Consider the following 21,073-nt stretch of genomic DNA (forward strand, 5'->3'; position numbering starts at 1 on the left):
CAATTTGTGAGAATGATGAATGGGGAAACGCAGGTGATCAAATGATTTGTGTCTGTCAAGTGGCTATTGCTATCTCAGTTGAGAAAGAGGGAAAGAGAGGCAGAGGGAGGAAAGAGATTACAAAAGTATGACTGGGAGGAGGAGAGAGGACTGCATTTCCATGTGCATTGGCCGTCACCACGCACCCACGGTCAGCAGCCGGGGCACCAATACTCTGCGTTCTGCATGACGGTGAGTAATAGAAGCCATCGTGACGCCCCCGACGCGTCCTCATTCGCCTCAAGGCCGTCATAAAGTCGACTTCGGCAGGCTCATTCTGGGTAATGGACGGCATGCCTTATGCTGATGGCTCGAGAAGCGTATCGCATCGGATCACGCTCCCATGAAATTCCAATTCTCGATGGATCCTCGTGATGAGAATCACATGACGAAGCGCTACACATTTCGTGATATTTTTATTTTTCATGCTTGTTGAGTTACATTGGGCAGCGTGTAGCTTTGCTTTGAAATCATATTATCTTCGCTACATTCTGGGACATGACAAGCGGCCAGATAATTTGAAATGCCTGTAATTTGCATGCTCGTTTGCATACACTTACGTCAAAGTAAAGAGTTGCTTGCCGCAACTAATTTTTAGCCTTTGATTTTATTCTGCATATGGCTCGAACCTCTCCTTTGGATGGATTTCTGGTATTAGCACTCACGCTAAGCAGTGGTCATAGTGTGAACCCTGACATTTCCGTCCGATCGCGGACTTCCAGACCAACAGCAGAATTTCGCAGTGCAGGCCAAATATGCCGCAATGCTCGGCACAGTCCATGCTGCCCTCTGACGTTACCCTGACTTTTAACGCGGCCGCTGCCACCGACCGCAGGCCAGAGCAACCGGGGATAAGTAGCGAGCGCCTAGAGCAACTCGAACCACCCGCCAAGGGTGGGTGAATTAAATGACTGGAATGCAGGCCCTGTGACAAATTGAGTCACTGGGTCGGGCTCGTGTTCATCTTCTCTGGTCTAACGAAGTACATCAGTACCTTCTTCTTACAAAACATGACTCATCTATATCTCCAGGGGCCAATCGGCAGAAAAAGGTAGTATTTACGGCGCACGCTGCCTGCCTGCGTTGGTCACTTTGACTAGATGGTCACGGGTGCAAACTAGAGCATGCGTAGAGCAGTTCCCTTTCAAAGAGAGGCCCAAATCGCTGCATAGAAAAACCTCAAATGACGTCATTATGACCTAGCAGACACTCCTTAGTAGTGGGCAACTGACGCATGGAAAACCTTGACTATCCGTTAGCCAACCATGGAGCACAATACAAAACGGGGGATTAATCGCACATCAAAACACGTTGCATCAATCGTGCCTGTGTGGTCTGTACACCTTATGCCACGACCTCTAAAAAATGCAGAATCTCACAGGCATTGTCGTCCTTTCTCAGATCTTTTGTCTTATCCTCATTTGTCACAAACAGCCGAAAGTTCTCAGCGTCGTCATTCGCTGACATCGCACGCTTCCATGCCATTCAGTTCTGCATGGCATGGAATGACCGAATGACATTTTACATGTCCAGTTGGGCGGCCAGACCGTATTAGCTGTACTGCGCGGGCCCGGATCTCCGTAATGCTAAAGCACCGAAGGAATCCCCGCATTGGGGCGGTTTGCCATGTTCGAGACGCCGCATTTCTTCTGCTTCACCAAATGTTGGGAAGTCCCACTCAGATAACACAGGAGTAATAGCCTTATTCCTCGGAGAAAAACCAGGAGAATGGAGATGTAGATGCGTTGGTAGTTCGGCAACATCCGTTTATTGAAACAATAGCAGACGTGAATTCAAAATGCTATGAATAAACTTCAATTTCACAAATGAGTTGATAAATGACATTTTTGGCAATTTTCATTTTACTTCCGCTATTGTTTCGATAAACGCATACCACCAAAATATCAAGCAGCCTATGCCTTCATTCTCCTAGTTTTTCTCCGAGGAATGAGGCTATTATTAATGTCTTATCTACGTGAATAATGTTCCTCACAAATGCACTGAACAACTGAAGTCTCACTTGCACTAATTCGCGCGTGAGATATAACATTTCGCCTCAGAGCTTTTTGACCTAAGGAAATCGTTTTTGACCATGAATTAAAGTTTCTACCAATGCTCGCGCAAACAGCTATTCATATTAAAATTCGACAGGAATTTGTGGAATGCCTTTTGACTGCAGTTGTTCCCGTGGAAGCTATGCAACCACATCGGGTAGCGTTTGGTGATAAACGACATTTCTGGAAGAATGGTGCATTTGCGATAAGCTACGATGTTGATAACGACTATGCTTACAAATGGCGACTGCTTACAGGGGTTAGACTGAATAGGCTTCTTAATTGTCGCCTCGTGTTTTTCTCTGATATCATAGCCTGGAATGGTGGAAATACTGACTTGAAATTTCTCCCCATATTCCGTCACACAGCGACCTTTTGTAAAAAGCTTACCATGCTTGGGCCGGAATAACTGCCCAGGACCATGGCCGCTGAGGAATTTCTGCCCTCAGCTTTCAGTCTTGTCAGGTATTTCAACAGCGATCTTCACGTTACACGTTCGTGGGCGTCTTCAGAAAGCAGCCGTTTGCGATGATTTGAACGTCAGCTTGTTGCCCCATTATTTCTATCGAGTAGCAATGAATGAGTTGAGATCAGTGTCACTAGTGACGTCACTGGTCAGGTAAGTGGAGAATGTTAGACGGTTTCCATCACACAAATCTGCACCGAAAATCGGGCAATAAAATTGGGCAATTTAGAGCTCTGGAAAGCAAAGAGCATACAAAGAATGTAGTCGGCCACCAATGAAGTAGGCACCACGCCGTGTTTTCAAGCATTAAAATACACTAAGTCAAGTTTGATCAGATCGGGTCACGAATTGGAATCGTCTCTTTGACTCATATATGTGGTGATGTTCATAGCTGGCAAAGTGATCTGTTGGCAAAGGGATGAACATTTCTCCAAGACGGCCCGGGATTTGCTACGTACAATGTCATTTCGGTGAAGAAGCAAGCTTTTAAGTAACTTTCTCTCCCCAGTGTTATAGCGTGACCCAGCGGATTTCATAACGGTGGTATAGGAGCTAAGGTTCTCTGACGGTACTTACATTCACCAGCCATTGCACTTCGTTCCAATGTCATTGTTAGCAGACGAAACAAGTGGTGAAAGCTATGACGTCATTGCGAATCAATCTGCACCAGCCCTGGACATCTTTTGTTGAAATAAAGCCTAACGAATGCTCCTTTGAAAAAACCGAAAGTTTCGGGCTCTAAAACCTATTAAGCTGTCACCGCTGAACAACTTAACTTGAGACGACAAGAGACCCCTAATCGTCCCCGCGGGCTGGGCGTGGTCGGTTTCTGGCAAGCAGGGGCTTCATCTGACGCTGTCATCGATCCTCGAGAGCGGCGGCCGGCGACAGGGATCGGGTTCCGCGCGAGAGAAGTGCGTGCCGGCGCTCGGCGACACGCTACGCTCGGCTTACGGCCGTCCGCTCCGTTTCCAGTCAGCGCACGACACCGTCCTGGGCAGTCGGCAGGCCGATGCGGTGGTGATTGGCCGTGTTGATGGTGACGGGTTTTCTTTGAATCACGGTTGACGGTTTTGACGATATCTGGAGTGTTTGCTCATGAAGTCTGGAATATTTTCCGATGACATCTGGAGTATTTTCTCATGGGTCTGAAGGATTTTGTGCGATGCAGGCGTACAGAAGTCTTTCTGATGTAAAGGTCGCGGCAAATTTCAATACTGGCTATGCGAGTGGGTCAAACTGAGATGCTTACGTTTGAGGTCACGGTCTGTATTCGCTTTGTTCAGATCGCAAGTCAATTGCATCGTCTCTTATTGCGATCTCATGGCAAAGATAGGTGCTGGCGGGGACTCGTGAGGTAAAGGGGGATGAACAGCATTCAATCCGATAATTTAGGTGATGCCTATCGCTTTCAAATTAAAAATGTCTTTCTTGAACCTTCAAAACTCCAACTACTTCTACGTGTTCCCCTCGAAACCCTTAAACCGTGGCTTAAACAGGATTTAAATATTTCAATAAACTATCAAACTGCATCCACAACACGTTTTGCCCCCCCCCCCCCCCAACTAATCGAGATTTCTAGCGCCCGTGTAAGGAAATCGACCAGGCTGTGTCGCTGCTGACCTTGATCAGCGCCATCTGCCAGGCCAGTCCCTCGTTCAGCGTCGCCCACGTCCGTGGCATGCTGAGATCATAACAATCCCCCGTATCGCCTTGCACGGCGCCGCATCGCCGAATGCCGCGACCCGCTTACCCCGGCTGAGTCTGCTGCACGCGCCACTGCCGCCTCCATCACTCACGTGCCCACTGCGCCGGCGATTCTCCGCACTGGAGCGCTCGATCCGTAAGCAGAGAGCACCCCTCACGCTCCCGAAACGAGCGCGGAGCGCCGGGAGGAGCGGCGACGCGTCTCGTCCCTACGGCTCTCGGGCGCTCAGCTGGACTCTGCGCTCTCAGCGGACTCTGGACTCTGCGCCCTCTCTGGACTCTGCGCTCTCTCTGGCCTCTGCGCTTTCAGTGCCGTGTGGAAACGGTGACAAGGCGCTGGAATGCCATGGCTGCTTAATAGGTTTCCGTATGGGATTGATAAAACCCACGTCGTGAAAAACTTCCTGTATTTATCGGCCTGCGCGTTCTTTGCGATGTCGCTGGCCGGTCAACCGTATTCTGACAATATGCGTCTGAAAGACCTGCGTATGGCTTTTATTTGACCGTTGGTTGAGGTAGCATCTTTTCGCTGATCTCAACTAGCAGGTCAATACATACATACATACATACATACAAATGATATACAAATGGATGTCAGCATGCAACAAAGAATATTATGTAAGATGTGCCTAAACTGTCCATATAAGCCCACGTCCAAAGCCCGTTTCACTAAACCTAAATCCCGGACCCTCGCGTTCCGCGGCAAATGCGCTCTAGTTTCTGGGACGTTATCACATCCTTTTCCTGGTGAAATACACGAAAGCGCAATAGCAAACTCTGCCAAATCCTTAGAAATATCCTAAGATAGCATCGCATAATATGCTGCGGGTCCCGCTGCGACCGCTGAGCATATTCCGGAGTCATTTCCAATTCTGAACGGTGTCTCCTGCTCGTCATTCAGACATTCGGGCGGGAGAGCTCGCCAACGCAGCATTTCTCTCGAGGCAAGTTGGGATTCGGAACGAGGCGCGGCGAGGGGGGGGGGGGGCGTGAGCGGCCACAGAGGTACTGGCGGGGGTGGGAATGAGGGTTCGGCGCTGGCGGGGACAAGGGCGGGGCGGAGGCGGAGACAGGGGCGGGGCGGGACTTCATTGATAGCCCGTTCGCCATATTTCCATACTGATCTCCTCTTTTTCCTGCAAGAGGGTCTATTTCTGGCGCTGTAATCTGATTTCCGATGGTCATGGCTTGTGTGTTCAAGGTGACTGCTCATCGTCATTGGGCCTTTACGACGCACTCAGCTGCTGAGGCTATGATGGCGCCATCTGCCTGTCACCCTGGCGGGAAGGGCGGGTACCGCGGGAAGTCAAACCCCGCACCTCTGGTCTCCCACACGCGCAGTGACTAACGCAGACGCGTTAACCACAACACTATCGGCTCCCAAGGGGATTGCCCATCGTAAGCCTGCATGTTCTGTGAAATCGCGCTTTGCTATACCCATCGTTGACCAGCAGATGTCTGGTTCGCTGTTATTCCCAGCCTAAGAGAATCACGAAGAACAATGTCTGAGTGTTCTTAGAACAGAATGGACAAAGCGTTCCTTGCGCTGTTCAGTGTACGCACTTGTCATCAGACAATAGCGAGGGTCTGACGGTTTTCTGGACACGTCGGAAACAGAGCAATAAAACGCCTTCGTTGTGCACAACAACATTGAGGGAGTGCAGCTTACCGTCAGAGCTTAACACTTTCGTGAACTATAGACCCGATGCTGCCTGTGGTTTTCCACAAGAACATTACGGAAGCGCAGTTTACCGTCAGAGCTGAACACTTTCTTGAACTATAGACCCGGTGATGCCTCCGGTTCTCAGCAGATGACCTCCAGCTGTTCCAGGCTAGCTACATCGAGAAAGATATGTGATGCTAGCAGAACGTGCTTAATTCGACCCTGTCATCCGTAAATACTTAGCAAAGGTAAATACTTATATTATTTCTTATTACGTAATAAACCTAAGAACTCGAAAACGTACCTACTTGGAACCTTCGGAGCTTGGGAATGACGTTTTCATGGTGTAAAGCTTCGGAGTGTCCGCTGCGCAGCATCACGTGACAATTGTTGGGCAGGTCTGTCCAGCTGGGAGTGCACATAATGCTGAACTGTGTCTCTATTGTGGTTTCATTAACTGGGGTCTTTCCAAAAATGATAACGACATCTAAAAAGGCAATGTCATCCTTTGCCCGTGTACACTTTCGGGTGTCAATGAACTAGTGAGTAGAACAAAGTAAGGATACCACTGAGGTGCATGGTGTTTTGATGTTTTTTAAAGCTTTTTCTGTTTCCATGCGGGAGAAAGTATTTGCAATAAGATCGGACGGTGGGGTGGCCAGCTTTATTTGTTTTTGCACTGTCATAGAGAAACCCAGGGCTACATTCGCTTATTCTTTTTTCAAAATGGGCGCCACCGAATTGTGCACTTGCCACATCAGTCAGTTGATTAAGCTGCTTCCCTGCGCAATCGGCTGGATGAAGGGTAAGCTGGCGATTTAGTTCCGTCCCCGAGAATGTTGCGAGCTTCTCTGAGGTCAATCCTGTTCATATAAGACGATGTTTCTCTCTCTCTCTCTCCTCTCTCCATCTCTCCTCTCGCCAGGAGAGGACGAGAAGCGCTCTTGACCGCTCGATCTTGACTCTCATCTCCGACTTCTCTCTCTCTCTCTCTCTTCTCTTTCCTCTCTCTCTCTCTCTCTCTCTCTCTCTCTCTCTTTTCTCCCTCTCTCTCTTTCTTCTCCTCTCTCTCCCTCTCTCTCTCTCTCTCTCTCCCTCTCTCTCTTTCTCTCTGTCTCTCTCCCTCTCTCTCTCTCCTCTCTCTCTTTCTCTCTTCTCCCTCTCTCTCTCTCCCCCTCTCTCTCTCTCCCTCTCTCCCTCTCTCTCTCTCTGCCGCTCTCGCATCTCTTGTGCATGTGTAAACATATGCGGGCGCGCAAGTATATTGAGATATTTCACCGAATCGGCTGCCTCGCAAAAGCTCTAAAAGTAGCCACCGATGGCAGAGCGAGAAGCTGCAAAGCGTTCTCGCCAAAAGCGTTTTGAAGAAGACGCGCCACGTGTGCCTCGGCCACCGCCCAATGATGAGTCACCAGCAGAGTAAGCGCTGTCTAGACGCCGCACGTTACACGTGCAGAATACGGTCGCGGCATCTGCCTGCCGCACTCAGCAATGCTGCCACAGACTGCTCGGTCAGCAGCCACGGGCGATTGAAACTGAAGCGTGCTTAAGTGGTGGCGTCAGGCTCGCACTAAGTCGCCCTGCGTCAGGGGACTGAGCGTGACCAGTGTCCCAATGCGGAGCGGACGCAGCTTTAAATCCTCGGGCACGTATCTCGCTGTTGGATGTGCCGGCTGTTAAACCGGCACATCAAAGTGATGGACCGATTTCGAGTGCTCTGTAATCTCGCCCTAATAATGCAACATGTTGCGGCCCAGGTGGCAAAAGGCCGGTTCAGTGGAGACCATCATGAAATCTTTCTGCTTTTAGAGGCGTGGCACGTGGGAAAAAACGTAGGAAAAATGTTATGCTATGGGCACGTGCCTGGATTCCCCAAAGGCTTTCCAGGATCCTGAAAATACGGATCCCATCACATATTTTTACACGCGCTCTGAGTTTACAGTTTGAATTACGGCAAATAACGCCATGGTGCAAAATTCGATAGTTCGTTCAGTGAAAGCCATCTTTTGGACAATCTTTTGGACATCATAAAAACATCTTTTGGACACCATCAAGCGGCGTCAAGTGTAACATCGGTCACAGTTTGTTGATGCACACTTCGCGTAAAAAGTGTGACACACCTTGAAAGTTGCAAAGGCAGGTTTTGGGAATGGAAGAAAGGTTTCGCGTGCTGACGGATCCACACCTAACATAAAAAATGCGCTGGAACACAAAGGGGACTAGTGAGGTTCATGAAATGCCATGTTTTGGAGTGACGCTGTGCTCGCATGCCCACCGCCCTCGCATTTCTTATGAACGAGTCCTAGTTAATTAGCTATCGAGTTTGAGGAATGCGTCAACTGGTATGATTACCTGCACACAAATATAAACCGAGTCCGCATGAACGAGTCGGCATAAGCAAGTCCGCACCACCTGCAAAGAAAGTCAACATTAGAAGGAGGCAAAAGACACCAAAGGTTTGTCTCCAGCAGGGAAATCAAATAAATTGTGCTTGGGACAGCTTTCTCGGGAGAAGTGAGAAGCCGGTGATGGAGATGATGGGGTATCGATTGCTTTCATAGATGACGACCTGTTCTCTAGCTTCAGACCATACGATACTTCGGTTGCCAGTGGTTACAGGTCCCTGTCAGTCACAGCTGTCATGTTACCCGGTGTTGTCTGAAGGAGACGAAGCGTCCGCATTTCCCCTCTCAGCGATGCGCAGCCGTGTATACGGTGACATGAGCCCCTGTACGGTGTGTCCCGTCAGTCGTCAGACCCTTCCTCTCGTTGACACACGACGAAGCCTGTTGGTAGCCTGGCCTGGCGTGGCGCCTTTTGGCGGTCTCGCGCTGCCTGTCGGTGACGCAGGGTTCCTCTCCGGCGCCATGCTGTTACCTGTACCATGGCAGGAACGCTGCAACTCTTTCGGTCGTTACAGCCTGCCTCTCAGACGCGCAGTTTTGAGACGGAACTTTGAGGATACTGTTAGTCAAATTCGAAGAGCAGCCCTTGTGCGACAGTGTTTGAGGGAAGGCTTCATAATTTTCCACTGTGCATGTCCCTCCCCAACTAATTATGTTAAGTTACGCCCCCGCTCCCTCTCGGTAATGCGTGTCGCTAAATCCACGTGTTCCCTGACGGTGACAATGTAGCTCCTCCAGCGATCCAGCGTCTCTGACCCGTCCCCCTCTCCACTGCCGACAGCCCGTGCCCCGCTCGGCGGCTGTGGGCCCGCTGCCTCGGCCCGGCTCGGGCCCCACGGCGCACGTGCACACGTACTCCCGAGGGAAGTCGCTCAGCCGGCGCGGCAAGCACCCGGCAGGACCGGAGTTCTCCAACCGCCATCAGACGAACAAGGTCAGAGGTCAAACGGGTGCTGGGTTGCTAGGTAGACAGGGTCAAACGTCAAACCAACGTTGACGAACAGGGTCAGAGGTGAAATGAGTGCCGGACGAAAAGGGACAGAGGTGACACCAACATCAGACGAGCATGGTTGGGGGTCAACCAAGTGCTAAGCATACAAGGTCAGAGATCACACCCACGCCAGACGAACAAGGTCTGAGTTTGAGCCAGCACAAGACCAGCAGGGTCATGGGGCGATGCATGCGCCAGCCAAGCAAGGTCAGAAACGAAGCCTGCGCCTGAGATGCCATGTCGAGCAAGCGGACAAAAAGGGCGCATGAGCTTGAACTGACACCAGACAAGTAAGGCGAGTGATTCAAAACGCGCGAAACAAGCGAAACACATACAGACGTAATGCAAGCAACACAGAACGAGACACAAAGTTAGTCACAGACCATTTTCAGAGGAATGACGGTCTGGGAAGGTAACATGGGCAAAAGCCACGCAGCAATTACACGCATCGACGCTTCTGTATTCGACGATGCACTGTTTTCCAAAGGATCGTATATTAGCCGATTCCGCGTAGTTTTTATGTAGACGGCCGCCACGTCGAAGACACCGAGGTTTCAGGTGCACTTTATTTCATGACCGCCCATCGCCAACACCGCGCCTCAACTCCTCGTGAATGCTGGCGGGAAAACAACGAAACCTCGGAAATGAACAGGCTAGACCTAGAACTAAACAGAGCGCAAGCCGACAGAACAGAGACTAAAATTAGCAATACAAAATGATTACGAAAATGGCATGGATTGACTAACACCAAATTAGACCTCAAGATAATAGCAAACTAAGTGACTCAACAAACGAGAAACGAGCAGTAAGTCAAACTAGACATGCGAACGATACACCGACTACACTTAACTGGACGGCTCGTACACACTTGACCCGGTCAAGTGGTTTTCCTGGTCGCAGATGCGAAGGAAGCGTTTCAATGTGATGTGATTCCCCGAATACGGTAGTTACCTCGATTGCCCGCTTTCTGACCTTGCTGCGAACCGCGCTGGAGCTCGGTCGCGTGCCGTCCACAACGCCCACCAACACGCCAACAACATTCATCCGTTCATATCTGACCTCACTACCGATATCAAAGTGTCACGCGATATTATGCTTCCGCCGCCGGAAAACAGCATCCACCAGGTCATGTCTGGCTTTGTTACAGATGGTGAAGGAGCTCAGTCACGTGATCTCGTGTTTCCGTCACCTGGCGGTGGGCCTGGGCTCGGCCGGCGACGGGCGCCAGCTGCGCTCCGACCTGACCTGCCTGCGCCTGCTCATCAGTCACCTGGTGAAGGTCATACGGGTCACGCTGGAGGCACACACCAGGAAATGGTGAGCATGCCGAAACTCTGCTTCCCGTGTGCAGCTGTGGGCGGTCCGAAGGTCGTCTTCTCCATAAGCCTGCTGGAATATCTCTAGTCACATACTTCTGACAAATATGGTCCTGATTTCTGAATTGGTTGATTAAAGCATAATTGTTTTACGCTCGATTGGCTGCGTAGGTATGTCTCATTGATGCTGCTCGTGAAAAGCGTGAGCCATTTCTCAGGCCAATCCCAGACCATTTCTCAAGCCAATCTCAGACCTTCGCGCCGCGATTCAGACAATTTGCCGAAATACGGCGTTCGTGCCTGATTACACCGCACAGGGTGAAGAGCTTTTCGAAAGAGCCCAATATATTGTTAAAGCCCAATACCTTGCTTCACATCTTACGAGCATATGGAAGTTTTGACTTCCTAAGTTTTCTGTGGTTTCTACGACAGAAATTCAAACGCAAGTTCTCTTACCTGCTGAAATTACACCTCGATACTGTGGTTTCTACGACAGAAATTCAAACGCAATTACTGCAAACGACCAAACGACAGCGGCGTGACGAATAAAGCAAATAATTTACGCTACCAAAATTCAAACGCAAAGGCTTCCGCGACTTAACTTCTGATGGAGAAACTTCTGACCATAAACTACTACGCGTCAGCATCTCTAACGCCAAAAAAATTATACGAGATATTAATTCTGACAACTTCCTAACCGCGGAATTTTGTGGAACGGAACTTTCAACGCCAAAGGTTATACGCGGCAATAATCCGGCGCGGCAAAGCTCCTGACGCAAAATGTCTAAACGACGCTGCTTCTGACGCATGAATAGCTCGTCCATGACAACCTGAAACTTATCCACGATGAAGCTTTTGACAGAAAAGGTCAACTCCAAAAACCCTGTAATGCAAAATTCTCAACCGCACACTACTCCTAAGGCAAACACTGGTGCTGTTTGACCATCCAGGTGGCAGCACTGCTGCTGCAACAGGTACCACGTGATGTTCACAGTGGCCGTGGCCTTGCTGATAGCCGGTGTGTCAACAAGCCAAAGGGTCCCGAGCTCGAATACCGACCATGTCAACGATCGGTTTCCAAATGCCAAAAAGGATCACCATAGAGGCTCTTCGGTCCTATGCGATCAAAACTGCTTCCATCAAGCCCTGCCAACTTTCCCCTCTAATTTATCTCAGTCATTTATCTCATCTGCCTCAGCCCTCGCCATTGCACACAATTTCAGCACGTTCGATGGTGCTTATCTCATTCCACCGTAGAACATTACCTCCAGTCGATTACATTGGTTTTGTCAAGCCGAGACATATTACGAGTTCGAATAAAATCCAATGTAACGTCATCTTGGGCCATTAAACGAAACCAGATTGATGGTGAATAAGGCAACGTAGGTGTCAGGCTCGAAATCATCGTCCAAAACATTTCAGGCATGGCCTGCAATAAAAAATTCATCCGAGGTCTTCTATAGTCAGTGGTTTTGGTAGACCTTGGAGAGATCATGAACCTGAAGGTGGAAAAAGCAGTGACGACAGTGACAGCCAGCCGCAGCACGAACAGTAGCATTGCCAGTGGAAATGGCAGCACCGGAAGGGCACACACCAATGAACACTAGGTCGCCCAGAAGGTGGCAGCCCCAGAAACGCCCAGACAGCTCCTCGGAGAGGGTGCTGGGAGCAAGTTACCTTTTGTTTTTAAGATATGTGCTTGGTTTAATGTTGGGATGTGAAGGGTTACTCTTCAGAATGCGCTCCCCGTCTGTGCGATGAAGCCAGCTTACTCGGTTCTGAAAATGCAGCTGACGAGCTGTGCCGGTGTTGTTCGCGATACCTTATTCACTAATGTTTGCCTTGTTGCCGTGCTGGCCGTCTGCAGTGCCAGCACCCTGGTGCCGCCGCTCGTGCTGCCGCTGGCCGTCCCAACGCTGAGGCTGCCCGCTCCGCCACTGCTGGTCTTGTTGATGCTGCTGCCTATTCGCACAGCGAACTTTTTGTGCCTTAGTTTTACATCAGTCGCCACGCAGAAAAAGATGCTTACCGGCTTTTTCTCTGTGTGTACTCAACGACACCGAGATGCTTCAGTTTTTTTTGTCTGCTGCCATGCAAAGACTAAGAGAAAGCCGGTAAACCACAGCCTGGTATCCATAGCATAAATTAATAGCTCAGATCCTTGTCACTCAACGCCAAAAAAGCAATACAATTCATCCTTTCCTCGGGTCTACCACCCCGTCCAAAACAGTAAACAGCTTCAGTTGCTGTGCAGCCGTGCAGTAAAACTTAGCAAACGTCGATCAGTATTTGCTCAGCGCCCTCATAAAACCGGGCAGTCTCGGTATGATCCACATAAAACTGAACATGAACTGATCAGCGTGTAGTCGGCGCCAGAACAGAACAGCGGAGGATGCTCAATCTCCAGTTCGACAGCAGACAGGCTAACGAGTCGAGGCTTATCGGTGGAGCGGGCCGTTTATCGTGACTTTGGGCGGGGCAAACGCCGCTCACACGCCGAACAGAGGTCTGGCGGTCACACCCAGTGATAGGGAATTGAACTGATCGGTTGCGGAGCAAACCCCGGAGCAAACTTAAGAAAAGTCGACAACAAGCCTAGAATTATTGATGGGTGGTATGATGCCACTCGATGCAGAAGCGCTTATAACAGGCTAAATGCCGTGTATGCCATGCAAGTAAGATGTTATTAAAACTTATCCATATGCATTTTAAACTGTCCGTAGTAATTCCAATAGTCAGTCAACCAAAATTCTCAAAAATTGCATGGTGAGTCACAGCTTTATTTCACTGGACATGCATGACCGCTGCGGGTCTTAAAGATGCAGAATCATATCTTACGTGCACCTTCGTGTATTTTAACAGTCGCATGCCATTATAACATATTTGCCAATAAACGATGCCTCCCCTATGATAATGGAATATCCAGAAATGATCATTTTTGAAGCCAGTCCTGATTGGGGATCCCGGGTCAGGATCAGAAAAACCTCGGGATTAACATACATATAATTGGAAGCAGTGCCGCGAGAAAGTTCTTCCGTAAGGTATTTTTCTTGGTAGAAGTGCTGTTCGTATATTTTTGCGTTGGAAGGTGCATTGTTGAGCAGATGGGATTCTCAATTCCTGCATTAGATGTAATGAAGCATAGCCATTTTACGTTAGCAGCTTTGCCGCGTAAAAGTACCGTAGCATAGAAGTGTTTGGTGCCGGTGGTTGGTGGCGTAGAGCTCTTGGATTATAAGTTTTGTCGCTTAGAAGTTTATGCGTTGCGCGTTCTTGAATTAGAAGTAATGCTGCACGAATGTCGTTGTGTTCAAAGTTGTTGGATGTAGAGATATGCCTTATGATGCTTGCATTGCAAGCAATATGGCGGAAAGCTCGTGTTGTGGAAGTTCTGTCATTTCAGCATTTGCCTTATAAATATCGTCGGCATACCAGGACTCAGCAGCGCATTGCGGGTCATGTTGGTGCGGGCCCCGCGAAGTGTCGCAAAGTTCCACCCGTGCGGAACAGCTGCCGGATCGCGTGGGAAAGACTCAGGCCGTTCTAAGCGGTGCGCGAGCCCTCTGGCGCTTGTGGTGCGAGGACGTTCCTGTTAAGAGGATGTAGTGTGTCCGCTCCGCGATTTCACGGCGTTTGAGGGTCGAATCAAGTACGCTTAGCTTTCTGCATGCGATTTTGTGCTTTAACTCACCTCGCCAGATTGCGTATGCGCGCGTTCAACAACATCGGGTCTCCTGGAGATTGGGCGGAGAGTCCCCCACGTTCTGAAGGTGGGGTGGGGGGGGGGGGGGCGCTTACGTTCCCTCCCCTTCCCACCTCCGGTGTCACCGTCCCTGTTTCCAACGTGTTCTTGATGTGCTCTACCCGCGCATGGCAACAGGCATTGGATATCATCGCATCACACAACGTTCCGAGATAATTCTGCCCTCTCATTTTTGACGCGAAATCTCTCCGGATATTCTTGGTGATCTGATCTGTAGCGAGTTGTAACTCGTCGAACACATGTTTATGGGATGTTCCCAGCGTTAGCCACCACGCTTTCTAATTCAACCAGCTCGCACAGAGTTGCTCAAACACAAACATTCAGCTGGAGCACAGCATCCCACTTCAAAGCTTCAGTTTTATTGCACCAACTTCTAGATGAAAACCAAGTTTGTTTGCATGTGGCCTGCGGTTCTACGTCCTTGACAAGCAAAGTTCCCGTTAAAACGGTTTAAGTGCAGGGGTGCGTTCGAGAGAAGGCACCAGAGTACGCCCCCTCCCCCTATTTAAAATGCATGATGAAGGCTGGCACGACACAAAATAAGTAAATTTAGCACAAGGAATGTTGTCGAACGCCACACAAGGAATTTCACGCCCACACGGGGCGCTGGAATGTCTTTTTAATAGGCAATTTGGGTTTTCCCTCCCATGGGAACATCCCTCATATGTCACTGCATCGGTGCCGGGCCCTGTATAAGTGCCCCTGTATTCAATATACATTGTTTCCATCCTCAGCTCACGAAACGCTGTCACTGTTTCAGGGTGCTGTACAAAGAGTCGGATAGGAGGGAACTGGTAAGAATCAGCAACATCTTCTACAGCTGCGTCACCATATTCAGTAAGTTGACGTGACGTCTTCCGACTCATTCTTTTATATTCTCGGTTGGCATGTTTGGTAGATGGCGGACAGGCAGCTACGAAATTAACGAGGCGCATTACTTAGGAGCTGCGAGTAACATGTCCTCATTTCCGGTAGATCTCATACAGATTGTGTAGGTGCATGACAAGGCGGCTGTGACGTCGTTTATGGTTCCCCTCATTATACACTCCTCTCGCTGGCCATTTGCTTGAACACTGCAACATTTAGGCAATGCTAAGTGCCACCACAACGGCTGTGACTTACTTCGTGCAGTGCGATGCAGTGAACCTAAACATGAAGTGCAAAATCAGCAATATATCTTCGCTGCCTTTACCCAGTACTGTCATCGGCAAGTTGCTTTTCAAATCGCAATGTTTGGTCTCTCTCCTTTATCTCTTTCCCCCCTAAAGCTCCGAATGTGTTGAAGACCTGCGTGAATGTAATATTCCATCCTATAAAATGACTATATTTATCTCTTCCTTCTCTGAAAAGTACGAGTCCGACACCTGGACTCACTCGCAGAAACGCGACAGTAACAGTAAAATAGAAGAAATATTCCGTTCTCACCGCCACATGGAGCTCATAAACATAAATACACCGAAATATATAATGTACCACTTATTGAACTTGATATAGCGAAAATGACCTTCGGCTCCTGATTTTTTGGCAGCATCATTCCAAATAAGGTCTCACGCTGAGTTATTGAGATATCGATCATGTACCAGGAGCTACCGGTTACACGTTGCTATAGAGAAAGTGTCGTTTGCATTGACATAGAAATACGCGTCAAGAACTGGAAAGCACCATGTCAATCATACGGCAAAATCTTCTGCCGTGAACGGGTTAATAAAACAATCCAGTGCATGACCATTCCACTCAGCACAAGCTGTACGGAAGCTTTGGCGAGCATGTACAAAAAAAGGTTTATATCAATGATAGGCCTCTCAGTGGCATACCAATACATGACCATTCCGCACTAATTTTGAGAAAACGTGCCGTCACATGATAGACAGGGTTGCCCGGCGTCTCGGAAATCTTCCTTTGTTTTTTTTTTTAATGCAGCGTACGACAGTTGATAGGCACGCAAAAGAACTAAAAACTTCCAGCTGGTTAACGTCTTCTGTCGTGTGTTAGTACCGTCTGTGTATGACAGGACGTCTGGGGCTACTTAAAGAAGAAAGAAGTCAAGTGCTGTTTTCAAATGTTGACCGCATAATTTCGGCTCGAAGATAAACACAACTAATTTGCTTATAATATCCTGTTCGTGATGCGGTTTCACTCCTCACTTTTATTGATATAGATAGCATAAATATAGGTCCTGCCGTTTCACCAGAGCTTGTTTTTTGAAAATATTCCCAAGGTGGAACACTCCCTTTACAAGCAATAAAGAGCCCGACAAAGAAAGAAAGGTAAAGACTACCCTACAAAGCGCCTCGATTCCTCCGAACTCGTTTGATGCACATTTGCTGTCTTTTGTCGTGATTCACCAGGAATATTTCCACAATGTTTCGTTTTGGTATTTCGTCCTACTCTTTTTTCTTTGTGCTCCTTTTTCGGCGGATTAGCTGATAACATCGGCGGGTGGCATCCTTGCTTTGCTATAATGCACTTAGCATTTTGGCCGGCACTCATCATATCTATAGAATGACTGGTGGGGAAAGGATGAAGTACGCACTAAATGAACTAAAATGTGAAATAATTGGTAAACAAATGATGCGTAAGTTATGAATAGATAAGTACTAATAAACTAATGCAATAATAACTGAATGGTGCCTGCCGAACTAGTGTGATTGGGCAAAACACTGCTTATATTGTGACTCTGCACTGTTCCGCCCAGCGTGCTTCAGCCGTGGTCCCTCTTCTCAGCCCAGGACATGAGGCGTTCGCTCGAGCTGCACACGATCTTCGTCATCGGCGGCACCGCGCACGCCGGCTTCATCAACACCGGCGTCAGCGGCTACCACAGCTTCATGCTCTCCGAGCGCGAGTTCGGCGAGCAGAGCGAGGACGCCGACGACGTCAACAACGTCCAGATCCAGAAGTGAGCAACTGCCGCCGTGGCCTTGGCTCTGGGGGCGTGGAGAGACGGAAGGTGGCGCCAGCTTTAGATGCGGAAGAAGCTCCCGGGCGCTGTCACAGGCGCAGAGAGGCGGATGTGTTTCGAGAGGGGACGGAAATGTATCAAGTGTCCATGCTTCTATCTTCCGCTTCGTCTGCTGTTGGGTTTCCTTCCCAGCACGTGCAACCTAGAGGGATGCAGGTCAATAGAATTGCAAGACCTTTTACTTTGTAGAGGTTTGCGAGCATTTCCGTGCCTCCCAGCTTTTCTTCGGGGTATGAATTCTCGTGCCCAGGTGCCCAGGTAGGCGTTGCAGGGTAAGGGACGAAGGAGAAGCACATGTCATTGCGTAATCAGCGGCTTAGGTCCACTCGCAAAAGCACACTAGAACTTCGCCTCTTACGTCCCGTGCGGGACGCTCTCTTCTTGATGCGTTTTGGAGTGTTGCGGGCTGGCCTACCAACACAGGGTAACGTAGCTTCGTTGCTGCAGTCTCCGGATTTGTAACATGGAGTTTTCCTGGCTCGTCGCTCTGGCCAGGTTTCTGGCCGCAGTAATCTTTGAACACCAGGCAATGCAGTTTAGATACATATCTTCATTTACGATAGAGCACATCCAGGAAAAAGGTGATCAGTCACGCACAGCAAAAAATAGTACAACAATCTATCTCCGCATCGGTAACGACCACGAGGAAGTACATCACGCCGGCTAGCGGCAAGAAACGCCATAACACAAGACTAGGGCGAACAGCAACAGAGCATAGAAATGTCAGGACCACAAACGCGGGAGTCGGGCCATCAGCTTCGCCCGGAAAAACGCTCTAAGGTTCCCCCGGGGAAACCCCTCCGGTTGTACGATCGGCACAAATTTCCAGTAGCCTGTGGGCGCATCCATTTCGCGTGTTTTGCGCCAAAACGTAGGGCCCTAGGATTTCCGTTTTTGGAGTAATGGCGGCTTTGAGGAGCACTTAACGGCGACGTATGGCCGGCGCGGACTGCGGCCGGCAGGTAGCCAGTCCGCGGACCGCCTGCGGTGGGCCGACATTGCTACATTAACGGAGCCATGAGCTCAGCGAGAACGCATCACGCCGATGTTTTTTTTTTGTCAGGAGGTATCTATGATGGCAAAAATCGGGGTCTATGGAGAGCTGCCACCCACCCCTGGCTCCTACCCTGCTTTGCTATTTGTTCATGATTCGTGCTGCAATGTCAGCAATGCTTCGTTTTAGCAGCATGTTCTCTTTTTTCGTTCCACATGCCAGCTGATGACATCACCAGGTGGCACATTTTCCTTCCCCTTACGCCATGCCCTACAGTTGGCGGCTGGAGCTCTGTACTGACTCCGCATCTTCCGCGGCACTCACCACTACTAAATTGTGTCTGCGGAATTTGCGCGACCCAGCCTGATCCGCGCTGTCGCCTACAAAAGTGTTCTATAGTCTGCTCGCGACAAATTGTAAGGTGACTTGTCGGGACGAATTGTAGAGACCACCGTTTCCAAATAGGAATGATATGCAATTTAGGAAGTTCTTTCTTTTTGTGTGTTATTTCATGATTGATGTATACATTGTACACACGATTGGGACTTCAACAGCTTTAGGCCCCATTTCCTTCAAAAGCGTACAAATCGGAAAATAGGCTGAAAGGGCGTAAAATCGCTAAATCTACCCCTAAAATACAAGAAGAGGTGTTAACTCCCCGGATGTCGCCCACTTTCTTCACAAAGTTGGGAGTTGCAGCCCTCTTCCCTCCAACTGGACAGGAAACAACCCCTGGCTTATAGTCAACTGTTGGATCCACTCTAATGACGAAAGTGAGAAGCAGTCAGATACATTCATGTTCCTTAGTGTATTGATGAGTACCAATTCGGTGTCATTTACTAGATTAAACATCAGGTGAACTTGGCCTCCCTGGGTTTTGGGACAGGCTGTCCGTGGTGATGACGTTCAGCAGTAGATATCACTTCACACGTCCCCAGTCGCACGACAATAACATTTGGCGCGCCCGGCTCAGAATGTCCCGTAGAACATCGATTTTTTGCATTTTTTGTACGGTCTTCTAAAACCGAGACCATATGTCAATGACCTGACGTGATGTCAGCTTGAAATTTGCTGGTAACGTGCTAAAAAGTTGTCGAACTAAAATAGGCAGAAGTGCATTAAAAAATGTGCGCACGCCGCAGTTCGAGAAACACCACTGACAAACCAGAACACAAAAAACGGCGATTTGAGCCAGCGTCTTGCTTCGGGAGGGTGCGGGGTCAGCCTGAGAGTAATCCTTTCCCCCAAGAGTTGTCCGCTTCGATAATAATTATTAAGACTTGCTGGATGCCGGCCGCTAATGAATAAAAAAAAACTGATGACCGATTGCTATTCAGAAACCGATCAGTGGCTGTTATTCCGTTAGAACACCAAAATACAACCAGGTATCAGCTTTATAATTATCTGTATCGCTCTTGAACATTGCAACAATGTTGTCATATGCTTACGTCAACTGTCATGTCAAATAACCCGCTCTCGTAAATTAAAGCCTAGTATCCCGCATTAACACTCCTCTACGACCATTCCGCAGCACCATAAAGGACATGGACATCATCAGGGAGGAAATCAAGAACCTGCCCTGGTACACCGTGACCTGGTCGCCGGAGCAGGCCAACAACTTGTCCGGTCACGACGCAGTCTCAATAGAGGAGGTCAGTCAAACGGGTGACGGCCGCGGGAGAACGAGGGGAGGGATAACAGGAGCGGACGGACCTGGAAAGAAGGAACGGAGTTCGAGGGGAAAAGGTTGGAGCTAAAGGAATAGAGAGCAGCTGAAGGAGCCATGGGGAGCTAAAAGAAAAGCGTGTAGTGTAAGGAAAGAAAATAGTGACAAGTTGCTTTGGCTTGATTCATAACATGAGGAAATAGGAGCGAAAGTTAATGGAATGGAGGTGATAAAGAATGAAGGAGGCGGATCTCTATGCAGCGTAGGGGACGAGCAAGAACAAAAGGGAGCTAGATATCACGGAACGGTGCTGAGAAGACCAATGCCAGTCAAACTAAACGAATGGGAAGCTCTGATGCAGGAGGAAATTGAGAAGGACGGGGTCTTTGCCACAATGCACTCGCTTCAGTCACCTTGGTTCCACGACGCTCTTAAACGGTGTGAGCGGGAATAACGGTCATGCCGTTGTTCCATTAAAAAAGAAGCGCGATCGGAATACAAGTTTGAATAAATTGTCCGTGAAGAGTTTCCACACATTGCAGATCAATTTCGGATGTTATCACCTTTCAGGCTTTGATGTCACCTGACAGTGATCGCGCTCGCCATGACTTGATGGCGATCATGACCAGAGTGGATCCTGAGATGCACCCTTCTACTTTGCAGGATCAGGTCCTGCTGTTTCCGGGTGCCGCCGGCTCGCCTTGGTTTCTGATGTTCTTGATCGCCTCCATTTTCCTGGTGGTTGCCTCGGTGCTGACATACACGCTGGTACTGTTTTTGCACTGACGCAGTGCCCGCTGCACCTACTTGTGCCATGTGATACGAATCTGACCCCACGCCTAGAAGTTTGCGCGGTGGACTCAGAATGTGGACGCGGTGGACTCAGGATGTGGACGCGGTGGACTCAGGATGTGGTGGGAGCATCTGTATGAGCATTCCTGTCCAGTGTATAAGCACCATCATTTGGCGTCTCACCAGTCATGTTCTCTTCTGAAGTTGCGTTGGCTCATGCCGAACTAGCTTTGTGCCTCTGCCGTCCCAAGAGAG

General features: G+C 49.2%; 1 protein-coding gene across 1 annotated transcript; it reads left to right on the forward strand.

The window, feature by feature from the left end:
• Positions 1-225: 225 nt before the first annotated feature.
• On the forward strand, positions 226-20,812 carry LOC119095220 (regulator of G-protein signaling 9-binding protein). Its single transcript, XM_037218088.1, has 7 exons — positions 226-231; positions 9,116-9,268; positions 10,473-10,642; positions 15,165-15,241; positions 17,129-17,303; positions 19,892-20,012; positions 20,690-20,812. Exons 1-7 carry the CDS (start codon positions 226-228, stop codon positions 20,810-20,812), a joined length of 825 nt encoding a protein of 274 aa, XP_037073983.1.
• Positions 20,813-21,073: the final 261 nt, after the last annotated feature.

This window comes from Pollicipes pollicipes, unplaced genomic scaffold (assembly GCF_011947565.3).
Source record: "Pollicipes pollicipes isolate AB1234 unplaced genomic scaffold, Ppol_2.1 Scaffold_4219;HRSCAF=4965_pilon_pilon_pilon, whole genome shotgun sequence".
NCBI lineage: Eukaryota > Metazoa > Arthropoda > Thecostraca > Pollicipedomorpha > Pollicipedidae > Pollicipes > Pollicipes pollicipes.